The sequence below is a fragment of the Thunnus maccoyii genome, chromosome 16, assembly GCF_910596095.1.
Source record: "Thunnus maccoyii chromosome 16, fThuMac1.1, whole genome shotgun sequence".
NCBI lineage: Eukaryota > Metazoa > Chordata > Actinopteri > Scombriformes > Scombridae > Thunnus > Thunnus maccoyii.
In genome coordinates, this window is record NC_056548.1 from 8,483,337 (window position 1) to 8,510,257 (window position 26,921).

The 26,921-nt window shown below is 38.5% G+C and overlaps 2 protein-coding genes across 2 annotated transcripts; both read right to left on the reverse strand.

The window, feature by feature from the left end:
* Positions 1-726: 726 nt before the first annotated feature.
* Positions 727-3,511, reverse strand: rab32b (RAB32b, member RAS oncogene family). The gene is made up of 3 exons (XM_042437205.1): positions 3,279-3,511; positions 2,484-2,745; positions 727-1,287 (listed from the first exon to the last, which is right to left on the reverse strand). The coding sequence occupies exons 1-3, from the start codon at positions 3,509-3,511 to the stop codon at positions 1,138-1,140; spliced, it is 645 nt and encodes a 214-aa protein (XP_042293139.1). The 3' UTR covers positions 727-1,137.
* Positions 3,512-4,838: 1,327 nt separating this feature from the next.
* grm1b (glutamate receptor, metabotropic 1b) lies at positions 4,839-25,449 on the reverse strand. Its single transcript, XM_042437096.1, has 9 exons — positions 25,368-25,449; positions 23,761-24,591; positions 22,092-22,341; positions 16,590-16,825; positions 12,296-12,542; positions 10,647-10,815; positions 9,722-9,848; positions 6,748-7,675; positions 4,839-6,354 (listed from the first exon to the last, which is right to left on the reverse strand). Exons 2-9 carry the CDS (start codon positions 24,473-24,475, stop codon positions 5,499-5,501), a joined length of 3,528 nt encoding a protein of 1,175 aa, XP_042293030.1. The 5' UTR covers positions 24,476-24,591; positions 25,368-25,449; the 3' UTR covers positions 4,839-5,498.
* Positions 25,450-26,921: the final 1,472 nt, after the last annotated feature.

The window sequence follows — 26,921 nt, forward strand, 5'->3', positions numbered from 1 at the left end:
TTTCTGCCTGTAATAACATTTTATGGATTTACTTTTACTTTGTATTGGAGTATTTTTACATAGTTATATTGCTACTAAAGTAAAGGATTGGAATACTTCTTCCACTGCTGCCGGTCAATAACATAAACAATATCAGAAATCATTGTTCTGTGTCTGATGACACTTATATCAGAGAGACAATAGGAAAGATATTTTCGATTAGAGTCTGTCTTTTCTTCTCTTTCTCTGTTTCACTCTTCATCAACAATTTCAGAACTTGTAAGTGCATCAGTCCTTAAATGCAGTCATAAAGTGGTTGATTCCCTTTTACAGAAAAAAGCATCATAATATTCAGTATTTGTTGTCTATCAATGACTAGATACAGTATAAGTGCTCTGCTCCCTCTAGTGTAGCACACCCAGTAACACAGTCCTCTCTGGGCGGTGTTTGTAGCAGTGTGGTGCATTTTCACATATTTCTTCCCTCCATAAAAATCAGGTCACGCTGATAGCTTTGCTCTGCTATTGGCCATATCAAGCTGAGCTGCGTTGCTTATGCATGGGTCTTAGCTCATCTCACTGTGAAGTGATTAACAGATAATTATATGCATGGGTTGCATAACAGACAAGTAAAACTCAGAGCTGGGACTGAATAGGTTTTCATTTAATGATTTGACGGCTTGAAATACAAAAATATTTTGATTTTTTTCTCTCTCTCGCTTGCTTTTTTTTTTGTGGTTTGAGAAAATGTCAGTTTTGATTGTTTTACAGTTTCCGGCCTCTCATTATAGTAGGTCAATAGTAGGCAATCACCAGCAAGTCTTGGTTGCATTGGGAGTGTCACAGACTTTTCCCAGCAGGATGTGTGTCACGCTGATCTGTTTATTAGCCTGACTGTGTTAGTGGATTATCTTAGAAATGAGCTCAATCGTTTCTCCACAGAGGTGTTTATGAGGCAACCCACACAGTCCACACATTATTGAGAAACTGGCAAGACAGAAATGTGAATATGAAGTCCCAGCCCATAGGTTCAGTGGTTTTCTGAAATAGCATCTGTGCGGTAGCTGTAGATTCATGACTTGATATCAAAAACAGGTCTCGTTAGGGCGTTTAACCAGTGGTTCTCTCTGTTTGGCTCGATGCCTCACAGCCGTGGTCTCTAGCAGCACGATGTCTGGCTCTGACTCTCCCCAGGAGCCTGGCTCACTTTGATCCTTTCCCAGTCGTGCTCTTCATTGGACGGGCTGGTGTTGCACAGCATCATTTGTTTGACAAGGAGGGCAACGGCCTCGTCAAAATTTATATTGTCCTATAAATGGTGAGGGAGAATATGATTTAGAACATTGTGTATTTGCATCTGTTCGGTTAAGTGACTGGCTCGGTGTGTGAACCTTGGCTGCAAGTTGTTCCTGTGTGTTAATATTTGAACACGTTTTATGAGCTAGACTGTAGAGCAGCAGTGTTTGGCAAAGTTCACACATAAAATATCACCTCGTGAACTTCTAATTGTGAGCAACAAGGCCCATGGGTGGCAGGCAAAACTGAGCTTTATGGATGCAAAATAGAAGTAAAATCTGTCAAAAGCAAACAAATACATTAATAATTATCAGTCAATCAATCAATCAATCATTGGCTGAATTAAACGAAGCAAAAGGATAAGAGGAGGTTAATATTATGAGAGAACACATTTTAAAACGAGACTATGTATTATTTGCATAGCAAAGTTATGGGATAACAGTAAATGGTAAAATGTAGTGCAACAGTAGCACAGGCAGGTAGATAACAGTCATCACTCAGTAATATCAGTTACACAATGACATCCACCCACAGCTTGCTGACATTATCTAACATTAGCTAATCATAAGCCTCTGGTTTTACCAGACCAAATAAGGCTGTAGAGGAAAAAACCTCTAAATGTATTACACAGAGCAAGAGTGCATCTTACTGCATTTGAATTAAACTTTTCATTTGTAAAAGGAAGAAGTGCTATTTCCTCTTTGAAAGTTAAATTGGCTTGCTTTAAATCATTAAGAAGAATAAGATGAAAACATGACAAAGATCTTATACATGATGCAGGCTTATAAAGTTATGAAACACACAGTATGCCTTTCAATTTATTTACTTACTGTGCTGTATTTTTGTTGTTTATTTTGTACTTGTATACATTTTGTCTTTAGCTCTGATACTGTCTGCTGTCGGCTTACATTACTGGCTGTATTTAACTAAGGGCACAACATACATACATTTATTTAGAAATATCCACCAGGTTAGTACAACACAAACTAAAATTTAGTCATAGAGGTTAGATTTGAACAATTAATAATACTTGCCTTAGTTGCAATAAATTTGCAATTAATCAAATTAGCAAAGTGATATATCATGAACCTGTGGGTCTGGGGATTGACTTGACTGAGCCAAAAATGCCTCTGAGAAATGTTTGCATTTCTGTAACTGCTACTTTAAGCAGATTCTCATCTCCTATAATTACTGAAACAAGACACACACCTTTGCAGAGGTCTCAAACCATCCCAGGAAGCCTTTGTCATTACAGAAGCTGTCTAGGGAGGACACCAAGTCTCCATCTCTCCCTGTCATGTCACATTTGTTGGCTAGCAGGACAGCAGGGACTGGATGTCCGCTGTCAAGACAGACTCTGCTATCTAGGTCCTGCTTCCACTGTGAGGCACCATCCAAAGTGGAGCTGTTTGTAATGTCAAAGACCACTAACGCTCCCATTGCCCCTTTGTAGTACGCTCTTGGACATCTTCTTAAACCTCTCATGGCCTTTAGGGAAGAGAGAAAAAATTCTGTGTAATATATGCTTCACTACAACATGTGCTCAAATCTGAATCCAAGGGTGAAGATTAATTCATTTCTCACAGTTGCTGTGATTTGGCAAAAAGGATTACAGCTTTTGGATTTGAATTTTAAGTTGGCCCAGACACACAGTAAGTAATGCTACTGTTTATTTATCATGTGTGATTTGAATTATCATATTAAATCCGACTGTGGCCTGAACATTATGTAACAAGTGAGAGACAAAGAACAATAATTTTCTGAAATGAAATGGCATGTTTCCATGGACACTGGTTAGGATTAAAATTAGATCTGAGAAAAGATTTAGTGAAGGGCTGTGGTTTCCAGGAACTGAAAACACTCCAACAGACTGTGAAAATATTCAACAGTTATCCTCAAATCACAGCGCGATTTGTAAGAGTTAGAATTCCATCACAGGACAAATTTGTTTGTGCATCACAAATCTCCTGGATTTAAGAAAACTCTACCACTGCAACGTTAAACCCATAATTTTGACACTCACCTGAAATATCCCAAAGCTGCAGTCTCACCACTGTCTTGGTATCCCATTCAATAGTTTTCAGAGCAAAGTCAACTCCAATAGATAGTTTGTATGTTTCATCAAAGCGTTTATGAACATAACGCAAGATAATGCTGCTTTTCCCCACACCTAAATCCCCAATAACTAAAACTTTGAACAGCTCCTCTGTGCACACTGTCACTGTACTGCCTGCCATACTGCTGTGGACAGGCTGATACGATTAGAGACTGTGTGAAGTAGTATTTTTCTTAACCCAATGCAAAACTACGTCGGCCTCACATACAGTTCTGCAAGAAGTATCCCTTAAACAATTTGGAAAGGTTTGAAATAATAGTGTCTCAACCCTCGTGACTGTTCCCAGTATCACTTTTTATTTCAGTGTCCCTGTTTCACCTTCAAAATAAAGCTGTAAATCTTTGACCTTTGATTTCAAATCATTACTGCTGTAAGGTGGACCAAGACATGAGAGCCACCTAATGTTTCATCATGAAAAACAGGAGACAAAAGAATAAAAAATATTTAATTTACTCCAATCAAACAAGTGTCCTTCAAATGCTCTACAGTAAATATTTGTTTAAAATGGCAGACTTAATTTATACTGTACTGTATATATCTGACTGCGAATAGCTTATTCAGACTATTACTAACGGTAACAGTAGCACTTCATCACATTATACGGTTTTGATAGGTTGTTAAAGTCTTAATATTTAGGAAACTGATTGGTACACAATAAAGCATACACAGCTAATGAATTCATTCTAATACTGTAATGCATATACTGTAGATAACACCTGAATACCAAAAAATGATACACAATTCATACATTCACAAAACATATGCATGTCATTTATCTCATACAGTAATCTATACAATTATGAAATCAGATGTCTAATTATAAAAGATACAAATTTGAAGCTAGTTTAACTTGCATTTCAAGACCATAGAAATGACACAGATATACAAAAGAAAAAAAGAAAATCTTGATGGTAAGGAAAACGTGGCACTTAAACTTGTCCTCTGCTACATTCGTGATACAGTCAGTGCACTTGCCTGGCAGTGCTGCATCTATCAAAAATTCACGAATAAGTGTTCGATTGTTTTTTTCCCAACATGACATCATGTTGGCATTTCACCTTTTAAATGTCCTAAAACAAGATTTTTACTCTGCACTCCCAGCTTAAAGGAATAGTTTGACATTTTGGGAAATATGTTTTATTTTGCTTTCTTACCAAGAATTAGATGAGATACCATTCTCATATCAGTGAATATGAAGCTACAGCCAGCAGCCGGTTAGCTTAGCTTAGCATAAAAACTGGAAACAGGGGGAAACAGGTGGTCTGACTCTGTCCACGGGTGACAAAAATTCACGCCCCAACACCTGTAAAGCTCACAAATAAACACATTATGTCTTGTTTGTTTAATCCATACAAAAATTTAAGTGTTAAAATGACAAGTTGTGATTTGTTAGCTTGGGAGAGCAAGGCTAGCTGTTTCCCCCTGTTTCCAGTCTTTATGCTAAACTAAGCTAACCATCACTTCGCTCCAACTGTATATATACAGTACAGACATGAGTGGCATTAATCTTCTCATTAAACTCTCAGCAAGAAAACTAATAAGCATATTTCTTAAAATGTTTCATTATTGCTTTAAACTTTCCCATCTCTTTCTTTGCCTGATAGAAGACAAAACATACATGTGTAACATAATACACATCTTTTTTAAAAATACTGTTGACAAATTGAATTGTTTTGCTTTACATACAAACTATATTCACCATTAAGTTGCCCTGCTTAAAATGAACAAACTCATCTGCTTGTTACATCTGCTATATTGATCAAATAAATCTATTTATATGACATTAATTCATAAATGTACATACATAGACAACCTTAATTGTTTGTCCAATACTGTAAGTACTGAGTCTATTTTATCCTAAAAGCTTATTAGTGTAGAAATATATGTTTGTAATAGGCAAATTCTTTCACTATTGTAGACAACATCTAAAATAATTTTAAAATGTGGTGCTTCATTGCTCACTCTTATCACGTAAAAGCTATCAAGTTATAGAGTGAAAAATGATTTATTAGACCACAGAATGACTTTTTTCCATATATACTCGTCATATACAGCACAAGTCATTATAAACTTGAAAATATTGTACAATTCATATATAGCGTATGCACTCACAGAGTTGAGGAGCTTTGTTTGTAGTCTCTGAGGATGACAGAGGCATATGTCACATTTGGAGGAGTGCACAAAATCGACTCGGACACGGGCGAGTTAGGGAAGGGGCTCACTGGAGGACAAGCACAATCTCGGAAAGGGGAGGGAGGCATCAGAGCCAGAGAATCCTCCACCGCTAATTTCACCTCCACCACGTCCTCCTCGTCATGAATCTGAGCGTTGTTGTACATGTAGCCATGGAGAAGGCCGAACTGCTCATTCTCCATCTCCTCCTCCTCCTCCTCCTCTAAGGGGGAGGTGGGCTCCTCATCGAACGGGTCGAGGTGCAGAGGCAGGACCGGGTCCTGCTGGATGAGGTGGGCTTGGTGGTACACGGGCATGCCGCCGCTCACGGCCTCAGGCATGCTAATCATATCATTCAGCTCAGGGATGTCACAGTTGAATTTGCCCACCACCACCTCCTGCTGTAGCTGGTCCATAATGACACGTTGGGAGATGATGCTGTTATCCTGCCGATGTTCATGGGTATAGAGCTCCACCTCCTCGCCCACGTCCTTTAAAAGCCCACAGGCAGGCATTTGCCCGTGGGCCATCATGATGGGAGTGACAGGGGGGTTGTATCTGACAGGATCACTCTCGTCCTCCTCAGCCACATTATACAAGGTCTTAGTGCTGAGGTCTGAGAATTCCAGGGCTGTGTTTTGGTAGGTATTAGTTAAGGGTTTGATGACAGCCATCTGATTGGAACCTGCTTCCTGTCTCTTCACATGCACTGACAGTCTGTGCCACATGTGATCCCCTTTTGGAGGATGTCTTGCACCTGGTTCAGACCATGACACAGACTTTCCATTAGAACTATGAACAAAATAAAGACGACTGTTACTTCACAGGAACCCAGAAAAGTAGAGACAAAAACAGCATTTCTGGTTCATGTAAAAAAGTCAAATTTGTCTGTGGAATGTTTCACTATCTTAGAATTTAACACTAATAATGTATGTCTGTATTTGTGATCCCACTTGCCATCCCTTAGCACACAGAGATGCTTGTTTTAATTTTACCAACAGATTAAAGGTTGAAATGGCTGTGTGAATTGAGTACTGACCTACATCCGTCACACTTTACAACAGGTGTCCCTATAAAAGTGAATACAGTAAGACATCAGGTTCCCTTTGAGAGGGAATTACAGTAAAACCAGCATCCCTGAGGTGCCTCAGGAGCAGGACTCACAGACTCACTTAACGAACCTACCTGCCGTTTCCAGTGGTCTTCTTCCTCTTGAACATGTTGAGCAGGCTGTTGCTTCGGCAGGCGATTTTGCCGTCGCCGACGTGCATACGCACAGCATCGGAGGTGGTGAATGCGCTGCGCACATTTCGCTCTGGTTTGGCAAGGATGATGTACATCTTTGGTGTGAACATACAGCCCAAGGCTACAGTCACACTGAGGCTCACAGAGAAGGACGTAGTGATGATCTTGTAGTTGCTCCCAAAGTAGATTGGCACAAACGCCAGCCAGATTATACACGTGGTGTACATGGTGAAGGCGATGTATTTGGCTTCGTTGAAATTCGCAGGGACGTTGCGGGTCTTGAAAGCGTAATAAGTACAGCTCATGATAAGCAAGCCGTTGTAGCCCAGTGGGGCCACAACACCGACGTTGCTGGTGTTGCAGATCAGGAAGACTTCTCTGATGCTGGGGTAGGATTTGATGGGTTCAGGAGGCTCCATGATGATGAGAGTAACCTCTAATGAGAGCTGGACACTGATTAGGATGAAGGCGATGACCACCTGAGCCCATGCGCTCATGAACCTTGGTTTCCTGGTGCAAATCTTCTTCTTGCTTCCTGCCAGGATGCGGGCAATGCGGTTGGTTTTGGTCACCAGTGCGGAGTAGCACATGGCGGCCGAGAGTCCGACAAGCAGCCTCTGGAGGTAGCAGGAGGCCACGGTGGGACGGGCGATGAGGGTGAAAGGGCAGAGATAGCCCAAAAAGATCCCTGCTAGGATGATGTAGCAAAGCTCCCGGCTGGAGGATTTGACCACGGGTGTGTCTCGGTATAAGACAAAGATGAAGGCAACGAACGATGTGATCAAGATGCCCACGCAGGAGAAAACCACCTGGATAATGGATTCTGGATTGCTCCACTCCAGGTAGCGCAGCGGGATTTGCTCACAGCCTGAAAGGTATAAAAACATGAGAATAAATACAAAGCCACCACATACTGAAAGCAAGTATGACATATTTATAATTTCAACGTCAGCTTCGTGGTTAGATTCTTGGTTATCTAAAAAAATGAAAACAAAAAATATTTTTTGCATGAGAGTAAAATGAAAAGTTTTATAGTATGGACACATTTAAAATTAATCACATACATCTCAGCTTGAAAAAATACAGTAACTCTCAAAGTAGGTTTTTAGCTCAACTATAAATAAACCCCCTTTCTAGTCAGCCGCAGCCAGGTTGGGCTGCAGCCAGCGGAGGAGGAGGCCAATACAGCAGGACAAAGTAAATCACTGCGTTTTTCATGGATCCAAATAAGATCTCATCATCTGCGTCATGTTGAGAACACACTTTGAATATCTGATTGATGTTATTCTCTCTATTAATTGTATAATAGCAGGGGGGTTAGGGCTGGAAAAGTGCACAAGAATAATTTTTATGTCAGCCCTGTACTCCACATTTTCTTGTTTCTGTGTATCCAAAGGTCTCATGGTAAAAAAAAAAGAAACACCGTGGAGGCAGGATGATCCTATTAAGAAAGTGTCTTGTCTTTGAACAGCACAGAAGGCCTTTGAAAGTGGGCCAGAAGAGTGGTAAGTGAAGTAGGGCTGCTGTCGGATAAAATGGTGAACATGATGAATGGTTCTCAGGTGTCATGGGAAAGCAATGAAAATAGGACAGAACAGGTTTATAAAATGGCACTGCAAAAATCTTAACAGGACAAAATGTACAGAGCACAGGTAGGGGGGTAAAAACTGTAAGGAACTTAACTTTCTACAAAGCCTCTAGTAAGACAAAAGAGTCTCCTGTTGTCTCTGAATGCATCAGTCATGCAACAGGAACTCAGCCTGTGGCCACTGAAGTAACCCAAATCCATTAAATTAAAATTTAAAAATTGCAGAACAGCAAAATCTCATGTTCTAATCAGATTACATAAACGTGTGGCTTTGCATAGGATCCCTGAAGGTTTGTTGTCACCCTCAGGGAGTCACTGCTCCCAGCAAAAAACCACAAATTATTATTTTTACACTATGGTTTTGTACAGATAAAACAAATCAGGTATGACATGTAAATTAGTGAGCTTCAGAGGTGCTTGTAGGTCAACTTTTTCACCTTCAGACAGAACCAAGCTCACTGTTTCCTCTTGTTTCCCGGCTAAGCTAAGCTAGCTAGCTGTTGCCTAATATCGATGGCTGAATAGCAAAACCTCCTATCTGAAAAATGCACTTTTTGAGAAAACTAAAACTTGTTAAGGATACCCAGTACATAATACACTGTTTTTGGACTATATTATTATATTATGAGTTAATAATACCGACTAGATATTAATGCCTCGCAAAGTGCAGATAGGAGCTTTTGCACTTGGTGCAAGTTGGAAGAGGTTCTACAAAATGATGCTCTAAATTAAGTTAATGATTAAAATTAAATTAAAAATAAAATTAAGTTTGTTTTCAGGTAAAAAGATGTAGTAAATGTAATAGTTACTACATTGTACTATACCAGGGTCAGAATTCCTTAAGTGGGAAATTCCTTAAATTCAGTGTATTTGCTTCCTTGTCCACTGGAAATGAATGTTCAGTGATTGTGTAACCCACTCGTGCTGTAGCCCCTCTACACACCCAGCGACTCTGCGTTGTGTTTTTGATTTGTTTTGTGACTTTTCTGTCACATCGAAGGGCGGGATTATCTTGCAGACAGACTGAATATGAGCAGCCTTCCGTGTTCTCATCATCCAAAGTGAAATCTGCCAATCAGGAAATTCTGCAGATAGGAGGTTTTGTGCTTTGGCCATCGATATGAGAAATTACAAATATGAGAGTAGTATTGATGTTCTCATCTAAATCTTGGTTAGAATGGGAATAATTGTATTTCCCAAAATATTGAACTATTCTTTTAAAAGAAAACCAGCTATAGTGAGTCATTTGTCAGCACTGGCGCAGTTTAAAAAATGTTGAGAAATGAGACATATAGCTAAATGAAGAGTAAAAGAGGATAAGCGTACCTTCTAGTTCTTCATCAGGCCACCAGCCCAGCTCACAGGCCTTACATGTGAACTCATCCTGGACATACTCATTGTCTTTGCAGGCAGTGCAGATCCAGCAGCAGCTCACCTCTCCCTTCCTGATCACCTGGTCGACAAAAATAACACATAGAAAAATGTAAAAAATACCCCCCAACGAGTATCTCCATTCTAAGTACCAGTTTGTGTCCACGTAAAAGGGGAGGCCAAGCTCTGTAAATATTTTAGTATTTGTTTGTAGGACAGTATAACTAAAGATGGAAAGGGGCAATAAATAAAAAGGGTAAAGATATAACAATGTGGCATCAGGTCTCACTACAAGGTGCCTTTAGGCAAGATTTTTACTTTTGTAAAAAGAAATATAAAAGCAATGTAGGTGACATATATGTTATATTAACAGATTATATTAATAGAAATACTGGTACCACTTTCCAGTCTATGAAAGGATGATAGGTGGTAACTAAAGGCTTGATTAATGGTTAATTAATTGTTTACTAATGCTTTACAGATCAGTTATAAGCCATTACAAGGAACAACCTCCGTTGGACTGGTTAGACCAAAATCCATTAATTAATGGATATCAATATTTACAACTGCAGGCTTGATGATTAAAACTCTTTATTGAATGAATCAATGAGCATTTATTAAAGGATTTCCCATATTTATAACCGCATTATTACCAAGTAGAAAGGATAAACACCAGCCTATGTGATATTTCACAACCTGGAAACCCCAAAAGTAACAATAACTGTGAAGTCCTAATATGTACAAATGTTTCACATTTAAGTACTTCATGCCAGTACAGTAATTGCAATGCACAGACTGAATTACAAAGCTACAATACAGACGTTCAAATATGTCCTGAGCAGGATAAGGATTTGTCAGCAGTAAAGGATATGTCCCCAACCTTGATCTCTCCTTTGGAGCAGGGCTCACTGCACACAGAGCGGACCATGTTGCTGCGGTTCATCTGCATCATGTCATCGTCGATACTGAGAATGCCCTCATGCCAGGAGCCGATGTTGATGTAGTCATAAACACCAGGCTCCACACGCTGGAAGTTCATAATCTCATACCTGATAGTGGATAGAAAGCTATGAGTTAGAGAGGAAGCTATAACTAAACAAGGTTTGACCATCACTGAATCAACTCTTAATAATTCTTAAGATAATAAGGATTTTACCGCCACTCAGCACAAAAAAAGTATAATTTATCAGTGTAAGTGGCTGTCAGGCTCTTAATCAAAACTAATGATTTAGGGATTACTTTTCCAGGTGCTGATATTGCTACCGTTTAGTTTACTTACTCTTTGGTTTGTAATAAAAAATCCTCACTGGAATTTCAAGACACTGCCACCTCAACCACGTTGATACAACTAACTGATGAAAATTTTTCAGAAGTGCAATTAACAAAACAGATATTTTATCTATTACTATTACTATTACTACTACTTTACTATGTATGATTTGGACTATAGCCACTTTTTTTTTTACTTTGAGTTCATCTTTAAGTGTTCTCAGTGTTTGTATCATATAATCAGCCAGACAGTTTTTGTCATTACAGCTCTGGACATTAAAATGCGCCTGATATGACTGACTGAATGTAACCTTTGTAATCATCTAATTGAAAACAATATTTATAGTGAACAGACATTAACAATGAAAGCCCTAATTGCTCTCTAAATTAAGCCTGTGTGTTATGTACACACTGAGGAGTCTCAGTGTCTCCTGAGATGCAAATTCAACATCACCTGCCCTTGAAAGAATATTTGGCACATTGTTTTTAGTTAGAAACAGATTTTCTAAAAGGAACATATTGGTTTAAACTTATTTCGTTCTGTTTAGTGCACTTGTTTCCTGAAGCATACATACATCTTCTACCAGGTCTTCAAAGAAACTGTCATATTTCTTGTGATCAATATACCATTAAACACAGAAGTCTCTCTGTCTGGAACAGTTTGAAATCAAATATAAAGTCATTTAATTTGTTCTATGTCTTCAAAACATAGATGAAAAAACATCTAAGTGAAAGTGCCAAGTAACCTATTTTTTTTCTTTTTTCTTTACCCCCTTTGCTATTGTAATTACTTTTTGTGTGTTTTTCTAATCTGCTCTTGTTATGTTTTCTTTGCTTTATCACTTGATTGAGTTTTTTTGTATTAGGGACCACCTGCATATATCCACTGAGCTCTATTATTTAATTGAAAAGACTCACAGCATGACTCTGATTGCATTTCAGATCAGGCAAGTAATTAGAAAAAAAAAAATAGGTGGGTAGGTGATTTGATTAAAAAATAAACTTTTACAAAAACGAAGTATTATATAAAAACTGCTTTACAAAACTGGCTTAGTTGTCTATGGTGAACTGTGAATTTGTTTTTGTTCATTGCCGGCTTCACTTGGTGAGGAGGAGATAAAGTTTGATCTGTGCGGCTGCTGCTCCCACTATATAACAGTTATAGACCACCTAATGCTGCTTTAATTACTGTGGCTACAGTGAAAACGACTATAAACTAAACATACCCCAAAAAAAAGCATGTAAGGTAAGTGTGTTTACCTCCCAGGTGAGTCCCCGTTCTCATCGAACCATATGTCCTTCCCAGAAACACCTGCGAAGGTCGTCTTGAGAAGAAAGTCCAGCAAATGGCTGCCATCAACGGGCTTCATGGCGTCACAGAGCCCCACATGGCCGGGGCAGAGGTGAGTGTGCATGTCATGCAGCCCGTGGGCCATGGCGTAAATGGCGTTGATGACGAATCCCATCTTGCTGTCTTGAACATAGTTGTCCTCCAGACTTTCATAACCTGCCCACACATGAGAGTAATAGTAAGGATTCATCTCCAGGACGAAACTTATGGAGGAAAAGTCTTACAGGAGGTGCGTCATTGCTGCAAGCGGTAGCATGTTATGTGTTATGCAGTAAAAAATCATTTAAAATTTCAGGTGTACAGTACAGGTGTCTCTAGCGTGATGTAACATATTACAAAGGAGTGATAGGGTGCTCACAGATGCATTTTTTTTTTATAATTATTCTCTGAGTACAGGCAGCAAGCTACACGCCTCTTTGCCTCTGTGGGAGACTGCTTTAATAGAACTGGAAGGCTCAGAAAATGGCTTCAAAGAAAACTTGTTACCATGGCAAGACTATCCATTTCTGCATTCATGAGTCAGGATTCAATTAGAGTTGGTCTAAAACAGTGCGCCGCTGAAAATGTGTCTTCTCATGCAGGAAAACAAAGCGACTATTCTGATTCTGTCTTCTGTTCATATTGTTTTTTCCTTTAGACAGAAAACAAATGAGTGAATGAGACACAATGATTAATATTTTGATACAAACAGCGTGCGATGATCAAACACACCCTATCAGTTCAGTGTAATGCAAGCTAGAAGCAGACTATGCAAGTTTTTTTTAGTTTTTTTTTGAGTTGCTGTGTTAAAGTAAGATGTCAGTTTAGTGTTATTACAAAGAGCGACACCATGCATTTGTTTCACACTGGTAAAACAGGGGAACAAGTGTGTATATTTGGCGATTCCTCGAGTTGAAGATGACACCTTTTTTTCAAACCATCCCTCGGTGAACACATAGCTTTTGTAAACTCAGTGATTGGTAGCAAGGGATCAGCTATCTAAATCATTTTTTACCCCCAACAAAAATAATCCTGCACTAATATTTGTACATTTCCTCCATATGTGAGCCCCTAAAATCATCACTGCAATTCCAAAGGCAACACAGCTCTCACTATGATTGTACATTTAGAGAAAAGTCTGGGTGTTTAACGAAAGGATTTAACTGGTATAGAAGCTTGCATATTGACTATGGTAATGTGAAGGAATTCTTTACCAGTCTATCATTGTGAATATGACTGGAAATTATACACTTAAAATGATACACTGCTGTCTCTCCCTTCACCATCTGTCATCTGTTACCTGAATCTGTTCCAAAATCCCTGTTTAATATTTTATGCAAAGGAAGTGGAGTGTAATGTAGCTGATAATGTAATAACTGATGGGAAGTGACACAGTTTGTTAAAATCTTACAGAATTTTCCCCTGGAAGAGAAAAAATATAGTATAACATTAAGTGGCAGTTATGACTTTCTAAAGGTTTTATTGTATTTTAATGATAATGCAGTGATATTGTAATATGAACCCAGAATATAATCAAATAAAACTCCAGCGTTTGCATTATGAAGCATTATGTTATTGTTACACTAATAGTTACAAATATGTCATTGTACACTACTTATTGATAGTTAATGTTATAATTAAATAGTTATTTACTGTATGTTTGCCAGAAAATCTGATTGTTACATTTTCCAAATATTTTAATAGACACTTAATTATCTTTACAAGTTGTTACCACTTCCAAAGAGATAAAAATAGTCAGGCTGTTTGTTAGTTAGGATATCCTCTATCACACATTTAACTGATGTTTGGTAGAAAGTTTAACCATGACCCAATAACAGATTGTAAGTTTTAGGTGCTTTTGAAGGAATATTTTAAGAATTTCTACTACAAAATATGGAGTTTTGAACACTTTCCCTATTTTCTCATGAACTACTGCACTTATCTGAATGAAAAAACATCAAATACATGTTGATATAATTGTTGGTAATGCTTTATAACACACTAAGATGTGGTTATAAGCAGATAAGGATATTTTAAGTGTTTATTTTTGTACAGTAGTTGTCAATAATTATAATTTCTCATATGAAGACATAATATTTTATATTATTACAACTGTGTTTAACTGTATTGTTATTCATTATCTGTTTATACACCAGCATCCACTTATGGATACCCACAGAAGCCCACTTATATCTGCTTATAAGTACATTATAGTTTGTTATAAACCATTTATTAACAGTTTATATACGGATTATGAATGATAAATACATGTAGGAAGAGTTAAAGTACAGTGTTACCTAATTATCTATCAGAATGTGTATTTTGATGTAGATCCAGATCCACATTTTTAAAAATCTAAACAATTTTATTATTCATTGAAATAGACTGAAAAGGATCTACAGCCTTGCTCTATATTTACCATGTAAGTGCTTTCTAGTGATGAAGTTTGTCTGTCACACTGTCAGTTGTTACATACATCCGTTTTTTCCTGAACTGTGTGTAAGACTGGTTTCACCCACCGCACCAAACAACATCAAACTTTATGACATACGGGGCTGACAAGCTTTACGAGCATCATCCACTGCTGGTGAGTTTTTTTTTTTCCCAGTTGTGTTAAATCAAGTAATGATCATTAAAAAGGACTGCTGGGATAATGACTGCCAGCGCAAACAAACACATAAACAGTAAATTCAGTCGGGTAGCAGCTGGGTGAGCATCCGACGGCAACTGCTGGTGATGACCTAGTTTAACAGCTCCTTGGCGCTGACGCTCACCTCACTCACTCACTGAGCTGTGTAGCTTCAGTCGTGATGCAATGATGTCAGCATGTCAGCATGCAAGCAGAGGTCCTACTGCTGCACGTTGGGATTAGTCGGCTGCATGACAACTGAACCCTCTCTGACCAAAATATGCATAAAACTATACAGCAAAATTAATAAAAATGATTCTAAAAATGTGTTATCTATTGCAATGTGGCTTCACTATTTCTGTGGCTACATGCAACTTAAGCCAGATCAGCCAGTTGCCAACTCATTCAGATGTTATTGGGCTGTTTTATATGACTGTCTTAAGGCCAGAAAGGGTGTGAGAGCAGATAAGATCAAATTGTTGGGCTCTCACTTCAGTATTACACAAAAAACAAATAAAAACATCCCAATAGCTTCATATATTAGAGGTCAACTGAGATTAATTTCATGAAAATTTCATGTTATAAAGAACATCAATGGACCACTTGAATTATCCCCACATGTGATAACTTAATATCAGTCAACCTCTATGTATATTGCCAAAAGTGAGGAGCATTATGGTTCCATTCAGAGGAATTCACTCACCGTCTTGGAGTTCTACACAAAAAATAAAAATAAAAAATAATAATAAAAAAACAATAGAAGTGACACGACAGCAAACAATAACTATCTCCACTTATGAAATAGAAAGAAATACTAATAATAACTGCATATAAAATATGGTGTTTTTGTAGGAATGAATGAGGTATGAGCATAACAAAGAAATAGAGGCTCTATTCTTACAAACACTGCAAAGGAAATAAGATTAAAATAATTGCAGGAGGGGAAATTGCAACAGCAAAAACAAATTCACTTGAAGAATCCTGAGAGCTGTCAACTGAAACGTATAAAAATGGTTTTGATTTTTGCTGCATGCATCATTTTATATTTACGTTTATCAATACATTTTATTCAGATAAATGTTAACTATTTCTTGTAATGCAGGAAGTTGAGGGAATAGTAGCCATAACCTCATCAACTTCATAATTTAAGACTGACAACGTAAATATATAAATATATTTAAATAAATATGTATGAGCAGTATGTGAAAATATGTTTTGGGAAACATGCTTGCTGAGCATTGTTTCTAGAAACCAAGAACTTAAGATAATGCATTTACTTTGTTCCTTTGTAAATGAAAAGGATTTAATTTACCTAGATCATCATCCTCTGTAAAGCCAAGTGTCACGGAAATGAACAATATGAAAAAATATGTGTTATTGGATTGACTTAGAGAGAATTCTACCCTCTGGCAGTCTTATTCATAATTAAAGAATGTGTTCCAGTTTACGGGGCCTTTCGGCATCATCCTCTGGGCATTGAACACATCAGAGCTGTGGAGAAACACAAGCTGATGTGCACGCTGGCGTACAGTGTAAACCAGAAAAAAAAACTGCAGGACACATCATAATCGCAGCCTTATGAGTTGTTTATCTACCTGAGCAGTTTCTCGCATAATTCAAGTTCTCTTGTGGGTGTCCGGGAAGGCGGCACTGAAACCGGTACTGCCAGAACTCGGGGAACCACGGATTGCGAGTGTTGGTGTTGAGTCTGAGCTTCAGGAAGTAGTCGTCGAAGGAGGAGACCTCTTCAGACTGCAGCTTCACGGTGATGCCGCCCACAGCCTCCTGCTCGTATCCCTCTACCACCTCAACACGGTCTGCCCAGCCGTCACTGCGGAGAGGAACACACTACAATTATCATTACCAGAACTGGCCTCAGTTTGTGCCTTTCCTGTTTTAACATTACATTTGAATCACAGAGCTAAACATATATTCTTCTGAAAACATATATATATATATATATATATATATATATATATATATATACCAGACGACCTTTAAGAAACCCAGAAGGTCATTTAACACTTTCTAAAATCCTCAAGGGCTCTTGATCTAGATGAAAGAAATATTCCTTCAGCTGCACAAAAACAAACATTTCTAACCTGTTTCTCAAATTGTGGTTTTGTTTTTCTAATTCAAATATTTGGCAGCCCTAAATGACCTCAATTTGTATGACATCAATCAAATTTTTTACATTTACCATCTGTTAATTCTCTATTACGGTGTTACCTTTCTATTATTATATACTGTATTTTCATGCAAAAACAATGATTTAATATTTGACATATGTAATTTCCGACTACTTATACAGGAACCAAGAGTTGCAACTTGGAAACAGGGTTAATAATTTTTTTTATTGCTCAGTGGACATAATGTTTTTCCATCCTGATGGTTGTAAGAGTTTTTGAGGATTCTGGAAATACCTTCAGAAATGAGGTGTTCTTAAATGACCCTCTGGGTTTTTAAGAAAGTTCACCAGAAAACCAGGTGCTTAACTAAAGCCACAAACTGGTGTTACGCAGGATTACATGCTCACATGTGGACTAAGAAGGCTGTCAGATTTGGGTTTTAACAAGCCTTTTCAAAAGCAGTCAAATAGATAGAAAAGAACAAGATTCAAGATTTATGCTCAGATCTAAACCCTAACAGCTATTTGAAGTCAAATAAAATGAAATCTTTTTGCTGCTGACCAATTTTCTGAATTTTATAACGCATAATAAAAGAATAGTCAGTGTCTGGCAAAAGAAAAATGTTAAATTGTTGTTGTTATGATTCTATTATAGCTCCAAAAGCCTGAGATGGTGTCGTGTTTGAAGCCACATGCAAACCAGCCACAGACTGAATCCTGCAGCAAAACCCTTCTCCCTTTTGTTTCCCTGACTTTGTTTCCCTTTCAGCCTTCCCGCTGAGGGGCGTGGAGTGCTCAATGTACTTGCAGAAAGAAAAAAAAAAAAAAAAAAAAAAAAAGTCCACAGACACAATCGCAAGTCCAGTGAGAATTCACAGATTAGTGCTGTAGCAGTACAATCTGCCCTGGAAAAAGAAACGAGCTCCAAACCTCCGCATAGACTCAGACTCTCAAACGTGATTTTGTATCTTTGCTGGTCACAATTCGTATTTATAGTTTATAAGCTTGGCCATTTGAAAATCAATTCTACATTTAACCCTCTCATAAAAAGATCAGGTGGGTGAGACAAAAAGCTTTTGTTTGACATTTGAATTTGAATCATAATCCATAAAAAAAAACAAAAAAAACAAGCTGCCTTCATTTGAGTTGCAAATGCAGCTTGAGTATTTTTAAAGCAGCATTATGCAGTGTGGGATTAAATCTGTGATATTTACATGTGATACTGTACTTGCACGAGTGAGAAAGCGAGGAGGGAGAAAAACGGATATGGAGCGGCCTGAAATAGCATCGTTCCAAGGATGATTTGGCATTGAAAACAGCTCCCTAGAATGCAACTACACATTAATAAAACATTACAAACATTTTTTTCCTACGTGGGAGCAACCAAATTTTAAAAAGATTTTCATGTTTTCATAAGCTGTGACAATTAAAACAAATCGGCACAAAACACCTTTAGAAGACAGTTCGGTTATACTAATATATATTTTTGCTGATTGACAATTTAACCCAACGTGAGCCTGACAACAGCAACACAAAAACACGCTGTAAAACCTGCAATCAGATTTTATTTTCTTCCCACACTATAAATTTTCTCAAAGTGATTTTGGTGAGTTGTCATGTTCATTGTCTTCTTTAGCCATGCTAGCGGCATGCATGGGATGGCAATGACCACTCCGGTCCAGACTGAATTACCTCAACAACTATTTTATGAATCACCAGTAAATACGTGGTCCCCAGAGGATGAATCCTTATGACTTTCGTGACAGCCCCTGCCAACCAGATTCTGAGCACCTGGGCTTAATGCTCCCAGAGGATAAAAAGGTCAACTACCAGCGATGTTTGTGCTCTCTCTCTTTGTGCTTTTTGTTTGACTTTAGTTTTGTTTTTGCTTAACAACACCTTACACCCCACTGCCCTGATGTTACTGACTGATACACTCCATATTTGTAGTAATAATCTTCAGTTGTTTACTTTATTATAGTGAATACCTTTAATTTTACCGCCATCTGTTGTGTCTATTCATGTATTTGTCATGGTCTAGGAGCCGGGTTACAACACTTTGGTGATCCCCTGATGTTTCCTCTAATACCACAAGGTTCACATTTGTAGTTTTGAGTAAAATGTCTCATCAACTGTCGGATTGATTGCCATGTAATTTGATCGAGACAATCATGGTTATCAAAAGATGAATTTGAATAATGTTTGGTGATCCCTAACTTTTCATCTAGCTCCACCCTCAGGTTTTAATTTGTCCATACTTTTGTTTATGACCAAACACCTGCAAAACTATTGACATTCCCCATCAACCTCATGCTAGCATGCTAAAGTAAAATCGTGAACATGGTAAACATTATACCTGCTAAACACCAGCATGTTAGCATTGTCACTGTGAGCATGTTAACTTTAGCATTTGTTTCAAAGCATCGCTGTTCATAAGTACAGTCTCACAGAATAGCTAGCATGGCTGTAGAGTCTTGTGTATAAATCATTTTCTATTTTGCATAATTTTGTGTTTTAAAGGCATACTTGTCTCACCATCTTTCTGTTGAGCAGCTGTAGTAAGTATCACCTCATTAACTAACTACTGAAACCCTCCACAGTCAGTAGAGGGTTTAAGTGTTAAAATATTGGTAAAAATGCAGCCTTAAAAGCTTTCGACCCTGTGAAGAGAACAATAAAGCTGGGGCAAAACGATAGAAATCAGAATGATTTAAAGATACTGAATACTGCACAAACTACCGTTCATTAACAGGACAAAATTATCAGTACCAGCCTTCTCATCACATTTGGTTTGAGAAGGCTAAAAGCCAAGCCAACAGCACGTTTGGCTTGAACTTCAAGAATGAACTGACAATGGTTGTCCAGTGTGACAGTATCAACAGTACCTGGCCATCTGCTTCTCAGCATCACACTCCCCCCAGTCCAACACTGGGTGAGCCAAAAACCTACAGCTCTGACGTCAGCACACAAAACGCACTGTACACATTTATATCCCATATTTTTGGAGTATTTAATTTGGGAGAAGGGGGCGTTATTGATGTTGTATAGTGCAGTGTAGTTATGTAAATCTGAATTATGATTTTATGAAATAATTCATCCAGGGGAAAGACATTTGAAGTCAGAATTGAGGATAAATGTTTGTCAAGCACAGGCTAAAAAACCTGATTTATTCTTTTTTCATCTCCAAAGTAATGCGAGATTCACTTGAGATTTGATCAAATGAGTTCTTTGTTGTTTGTGATGTGTGGGATCTGCGGTGTGAGAACAGCCATTTCTTTCATCCTCCACACAGCAGAGGATGGATGGCTGATGACCAGCACCTCAGGCATTTCGATTGGCCCATTGCACGGACCTGCATGTGTTCGTTTGCTGCATTGCTCTAAAAAACATTTTCCTTTTTCAGTAGTCTCCTTGACCCAGAAAAAAAACCACACACACACACTCCCTCTACTCTACTCTAAACTCACGCCCTCCTTATCATCCGTGGAGACTTTAGCAGCAGTGCAAATTCAAGTGGAAGGGGTGAGAGCGAGTTTAGGCTATAAAACGCTCCATTTTTTCATACATGCGTTTCATCATTTGGTTTGGAGGACGGGGTTCCGACTCTACTTCTCATCTGCCTTTGTGAATAACACAGCCACACGTTAATGAACCACTCTCAGTAAATTAACCATAGCGAGCTTTTTATCGTAGCCTCGTTTCAGGTGCTGCAACTATTCCTAACAGGACTTGAGGTGAGCTGAGACTCCACAAAGATGGAATGTCTGGTGTAAGTGCTGATATGAGCTTTGATGTTCACTACACCACACTCCCCAGCTTATGCTGGAGGTGCTGTCCCATATTAGCCCATCCTGCCTGTGATCTGACAGGGAGAGGGAGAGCTCGCTGCATGGATGCATTATTCATTACTGAGCTGACTCAAAGCATCTTCTGCTTTCAGAGGAACTCTACTCCCAGTAGGAAAAAAGAGTATTTCGGTTCCATATGAACTTTGTGTATACCATCCTGTGTGCAGCTGAATGCTGTAACATGGAATTCAATATCTGTATTTTGCTCACAGAATTGCAATAAAAATGCAATACTTCTGGAAAATAATGAATATGAGAAAACAAAAAGTTATACAAAAAGTGCTTAAATTGCTCAGAAAAATGAACATTTTAACGTGTACAATTCCCATAAGAGCTGGGCAAACTCCATCTACTAAGATCATGTATTATGATCTAAAGCTCCAGAACTGCTACTAAATGGACCTTGCATTGAGATTGTTTTGTCAAATGCTGTTTTCAAGGTCAGGTATGAATTTTCAGTTTCAACTTTAAGGCCAACATGGACAAAAAATGGTTAAACAAAAAATAAAAATTTGAACATCGACAGTCCCTTTAACAACTGGGCAAGCTCCATCTACTAAGATCATGTGATATGATCTAAAGCTCCAGAAAAGCTACTAAATGGACCCTGTGGTGAAACTACATTGTCAATTGTTCTTTTCAAGGTCAAATATAAATTTTAAGTCTCAACCTTTAAGACAACATGGACAAAAAGTCCTTAAAGTGCTCAGAAAATTTTAAATTTGAACAACTAAAATTCTCATAACAAATAGGCAAACTCCATCTACTAAGATTGTGTGATATGATCGAAAGCTCCAGAACTGCAACTAAATGGATCTTACAGTGCAACTGTTTTGTACTAGGATTACCTTCATTATCATCACAAATGTACTCAATTAATGTAGCACAAACAGCTGACAAATCTGACTAATTTCGAGCCTTTTTTTCTGTTTTTGATCAAACTTTACATTTCATAAGTTTCACAAACTCACTGTAAAGAAACCCCACTGAGAGAAAAAGTTATTTTCATCATTCTAGGAGAAAAAAAAATCTTGTTTGAAAACTTGTGTACTTTTCAACCCTCCCAAAAAAACATGACAGACAAAGCTGAAAGCCCCGTGGGAAAACATTCTCTAACAAACCTGCCAATTAGGAGGAACTCTCCGGCTACCCCGAGCCGTCTCATGGCCATGAGCAGCCCTCGGACTGTCATGCCTTCACAGAAGCAAACAACAACTCTGGCTTTAGGCAGACGCTCACGCAGCTTCCGCAGCAGCCTGTCGAAGTGCTTCTCCCCAGCGTTGCTGTAGATCTTGTCAGAATGGGAAAGGCAGAGGCCTTCCTGCGAGGCGAGCTCTTTGAACACCTCCATCCCACTCTCCCCATAGTTACCTGAAAGAGACAAGAGGAACTGTTAGCTTCATTCACAGGAAAAAAAAAGAATCAGTGGGTTTTCAAGTTTTCTACATTCAATATTCCAGATCGTTTAAATGTCGAATGATCTTTTTTTAAACTGAAATTCTTCAGGGAAGGTTTGCTGAGCGCACATGCCTCTTCCTTCTGTATTTAAGTGTCCCATTACGTCTCAAGACGTCTTTTTATGGAATCAAGAGCGGCACAACTGGAGCAAACAGGGTTAAGGTGACCTCGACAGCGGTATCTGAGGACGAGGGGAGCACTTGTCAGTTTTAGGTTGCCTGTCCAGACAGCCATTCAGCTGCAGTACAGACTACAGGATCACTGATAAACCCAACAACAAAGTCTTTAGTCAAAGCTTTAGTATTTAGATTAACATCTATCTGCTTCTTTAATATTAATCCAATACCTACAGCACCTATTTATATTATTGCAGTAAACAAAGAAAGTTTGCCAGGATTTGATTGGATTTTTATCAGCTTATCACAACCTCACACCCCCTCAGTAAGAAACAGATGAAAGATTTGCAACACTTGCTTTACGGGTATTTCAGGTATGCATATCACATTTTACTCTTTCTCATGGTGTGGGTGGAATCTTAATTACTTTTGAATCGTAATTTATATGCTTATAAAAGAAATGCAGATGTCAGTATATCATCTGTTACCTGTTATTTGTTACCATGCACTGAAATGTAATGCAAAAGGATGGTTTTTGTATAACAGACTGATGGATTTGTGGGGAAAATGATCTTTTATGGCAAAGCTGCAGTATAAGCCTGCAGTGATAATTAAATACAAAATAGAACAAGAGCTTTTTATGCAGGTCAAACGCTGGTTGCAACAGCTGCTAATACCTGCAGGAGAAACAGACAAAGAATTCTTACTAAACTGAGACAGATTTAAGGAAAAGGAAAAAAGAAAAGAATGTATGTAGGAAGGTATTTAGTGTATAAATTAGTAAGTAATGTGTGTCTTCATGGTATTGATGCATAAAATGGACAGAATGGAATACCAGACCTCACAAAAGAGTTTCTCAGTTTGCGTCAGTGTGGAGAACACGATTTCCTCTTTCCTCCTCTCAACTAACCCTCTATTTATATTCATATCATGTGAATAGGTTTTACAAAACACAATACTGTCTGCAGCCACATGCTGTTAGAACAGCAGTCTACATAATGCACAAGATAAACATCAGTTACAATACTGCAGCAGAATACAACAACATTGATTCAATCAGATAGTGCTAAGAGATGGCTAACAGCCTCTGTGTATCTGTGCCACAATGTGGACCTTCTTTCCGGTGTCTTCTTGTCTATAATTTCCTGTTCACCCTCCTGCTCCTGTCGTGCAAAGAAGAGAGGGCTGTTAATTTATTAAGGGAAAGGTGTCTTACCCTCTGTGTGCACTGCAGACACATAGGTCCAGTTGTATCGTTTGACAATGTCCAAAAGCGCCCTGGCTTGAAGAGTGTCTGAAGGCACAACTCTGAGGAAGTACTTGAATAACGTCTTGTCACTAAGGTCAATACTGGTTGCAGAGTAGGCAATCTGTGGGATGTTGAACAGCTGCAGAAGGTTTTGGACTTGAATCGCAACTGAGCTTGAGCCAGGCCCGATGACCCCTGCGATGGGCTTCTTGGTTGGTGGCGGCTGACTGGAAGGTACCCCTTCGATGCACCACCTGGCGCCGTCCATGTCATCCCGGATGGAAATGAGAGAGTCTCGTATGAACTCGATGCTCTGCTCCAGAGCCACAGAGGAATGCCAGCAGGAGTCCCTGATCTCACAGCCCAGGGTGATGTTGGGTAACAGGTTTGGGTCCGAGTTAATCTGATCCAAAGTGTAGAACATGGCCTCCACTCTTTGGATGCCGTACTGCTCGCGGATCTCCCCGCATTTCCTATCTGCCACCTTCTCAGCCGAAGGCTGGTGGTGAACAGAGAAGAGGGCCCCGATTATAATATCCCCGTCCATCCTGGCCACCAGGCGAGAGGCAGAGCTCGGCACAACTGACCTCTCATACTTGCCTTTGGACAAAACGAAAGCCTCAAACAGTAAAACAGGCAAGTACAAAACGCTTATTGCAGTCAGATAGATCATATTCGACATTGTGCCACAGGTGCTGAATGTAGAATCATGTCCACTTGGCCATAATGGAGGTCCATCAATCCTCTTTTGGGTGAAATGGCAGTTAACTCAGCTGCTTCTCCTTCTCTGTTGTCACTCTGTATGGGAGACATGGAGCATTAATCCCTGTTTATCACATGTGCAGCATTCCTTTTTTCTTTTTTTACCTATGTAACTGTTGTTTCATTGAATCAATCACATCATAACTCACTTAAATGTTAAAAACATAGAATAGCTCCTATCTTTTCTATCACATGACATGCAAAAACAGTGTGCAAATCGACTCACAATACATAAAACATGCAAAAAAGCAAAAATATAGCAGTGATCTTGCTGTAAAGTGACTAAAGACCTACAGGATGTAATTAAAACAATTAATATCAGCAGTGATCAAGCCTAACAAGGCTTCACAGACACTAAATTTTGAATCTTTGGATTTTTTTCTCTTGGGAATCTTTGGGATAAAAAGTTGTTTGTATATGATAGATAAACCTTTTGGGTTTCAGCACCATGGACAGCTGCCTCTGCTGTTTTTGTGGATCTCTCGGCTGATTCTGTTTCTCCAAGAAGATCAATTTCATCCTGCGACTGTTTATTCAACTTTTACCCCTCAAGATAATCCCACAGAAGACTGCGAAGTGTCTGAATCCTATTTTTTTTACGGTCTGCCAGCTGACTCCAGCTCCACAACCGGTGTCATTTATAGGACACATTTTCCAACATCGTCACCTACATGCAAATGCATCCCAATTAAAGGGTGAAGCTTAATTGACAGATCTGACTGAATACTCGAGCAGGTTTAGGAAAACGCTCCCGTTTTAAGTCTGTGTGTCTGCAAAGCACCACGCCTAATCACTGGCATGACTTTACCTACCTGCAGCAGGCATTTCGGGACATAGCGGGTCTGTGTCTCTTCTGTAGCAGCCAGACTGGACTCCAGCTTCTGCTGTGAAAACACTGGGACTGAGTCTCTCTCTCTCTCTCCCTCTCTCTCTCTCTCTCTCTGCACTGATCATGAGGTGCCCCCTTCTTCTTCTCCTCATCACTGCATCTTGAAAGCGGGTCACACTCACTGCAGTGCCCCTGATTTGAAGCTCTTGGAGCACGTCATCAGGGATGTCTCAGAAAATGTCACTTCGATTAATGGCATATTTGAGGGGAAAATATTGAAAGTGCATATAGGAAACAATGTAAGCATTTGAGGATGGCGGAAACCCCCCAAAAAACATGTAAACTAAAGTATTTTTATGGTAAATGTGAAGGTGTTTAGAGTCCTGATAAAAACTGTGACGGAACTGGTCAAACTTCACATGAATTAGTGCTGCTGCGTCGTGCTTGACAGTGACAGATATGATGCACCTGCAGTCCGGCGCCGCAGACATTAAAAGATCGTGCTTTGCTGCCACCGTGTGGCTAATAACCGGTACTGCAAAAAACTAAAGATTAACATACAGTGTCAGGTTATAACATATGGTAATATGAGGGTAAAACGTTCAAAATAATGTGAAAATCTCTAAGTGCAAGGACTAATCATTGCCAAGGAAAGTTTTATGAAGTTTGATCTAATTTTCTGATGTATATGAAGGAAGGAGACTAACAGGACGTTAGTATTCCTACAATTTTTGTCGTTGTTGTTGTTGCTAATTTTGTTTGTCAAGATTTATTTTGTTTTGTTTTCTTCAGTTTGTTCTGTTACTTATTTTTCATTGATTTACTGTAACTGTACTATATCCGGTTGCGTGTTTCATTATGTCTGTATATATTGAAAAAGTTAATAAGAACTTTCATTATAAGATAGTGCTAAAGATATAGTTTACATCATATTATAACAGATATGATATTAAAAGTCATGAAAACTATTAAATAAAAACATAAAGAAGGAGAGCAGAACACATAAGGGGAAATCTATTCTCAGGCGTTTCTTCATATATGTCTCTGGGTTATTTCTGAAAGTATTTTAAAGAAACATTTCTTAATATTGTTTGTTTACAGAAATAAATTTAAGACGCAAATTAAAAGTATCTTAATTAAATTAAATTAAAGGGAAAAGTAGCTTAGAAACAAAAAATGCTTAGGCTATAGATAAACAAATGTTTCATATAGAATAAGGACATTTAAATATGACTTGGTTCTCATAATAGCATAGTAATAAAGTGGCGAAAAGCTTTGACAGCACTAACTGAAACCTGAGATTTGAAATTATGATACAATATATAAAAGTCTTGTGCCTGAAAATACAAAATACAAAGACAATAAAATCAAATAATTTTATATTATTTATTTGTTTTTTGTTTCTTTGTTTCTTTGTTTGTTTATGTAGGGATTTAGAGTGCAAGTCTATTGTCTGAGTCACACTCCGGAGCAGAAGGTGGCGGTAATGCGCCAATGAGCTTGATGCCAACCGCCGTAAAACAAGAAGACGAAGAAG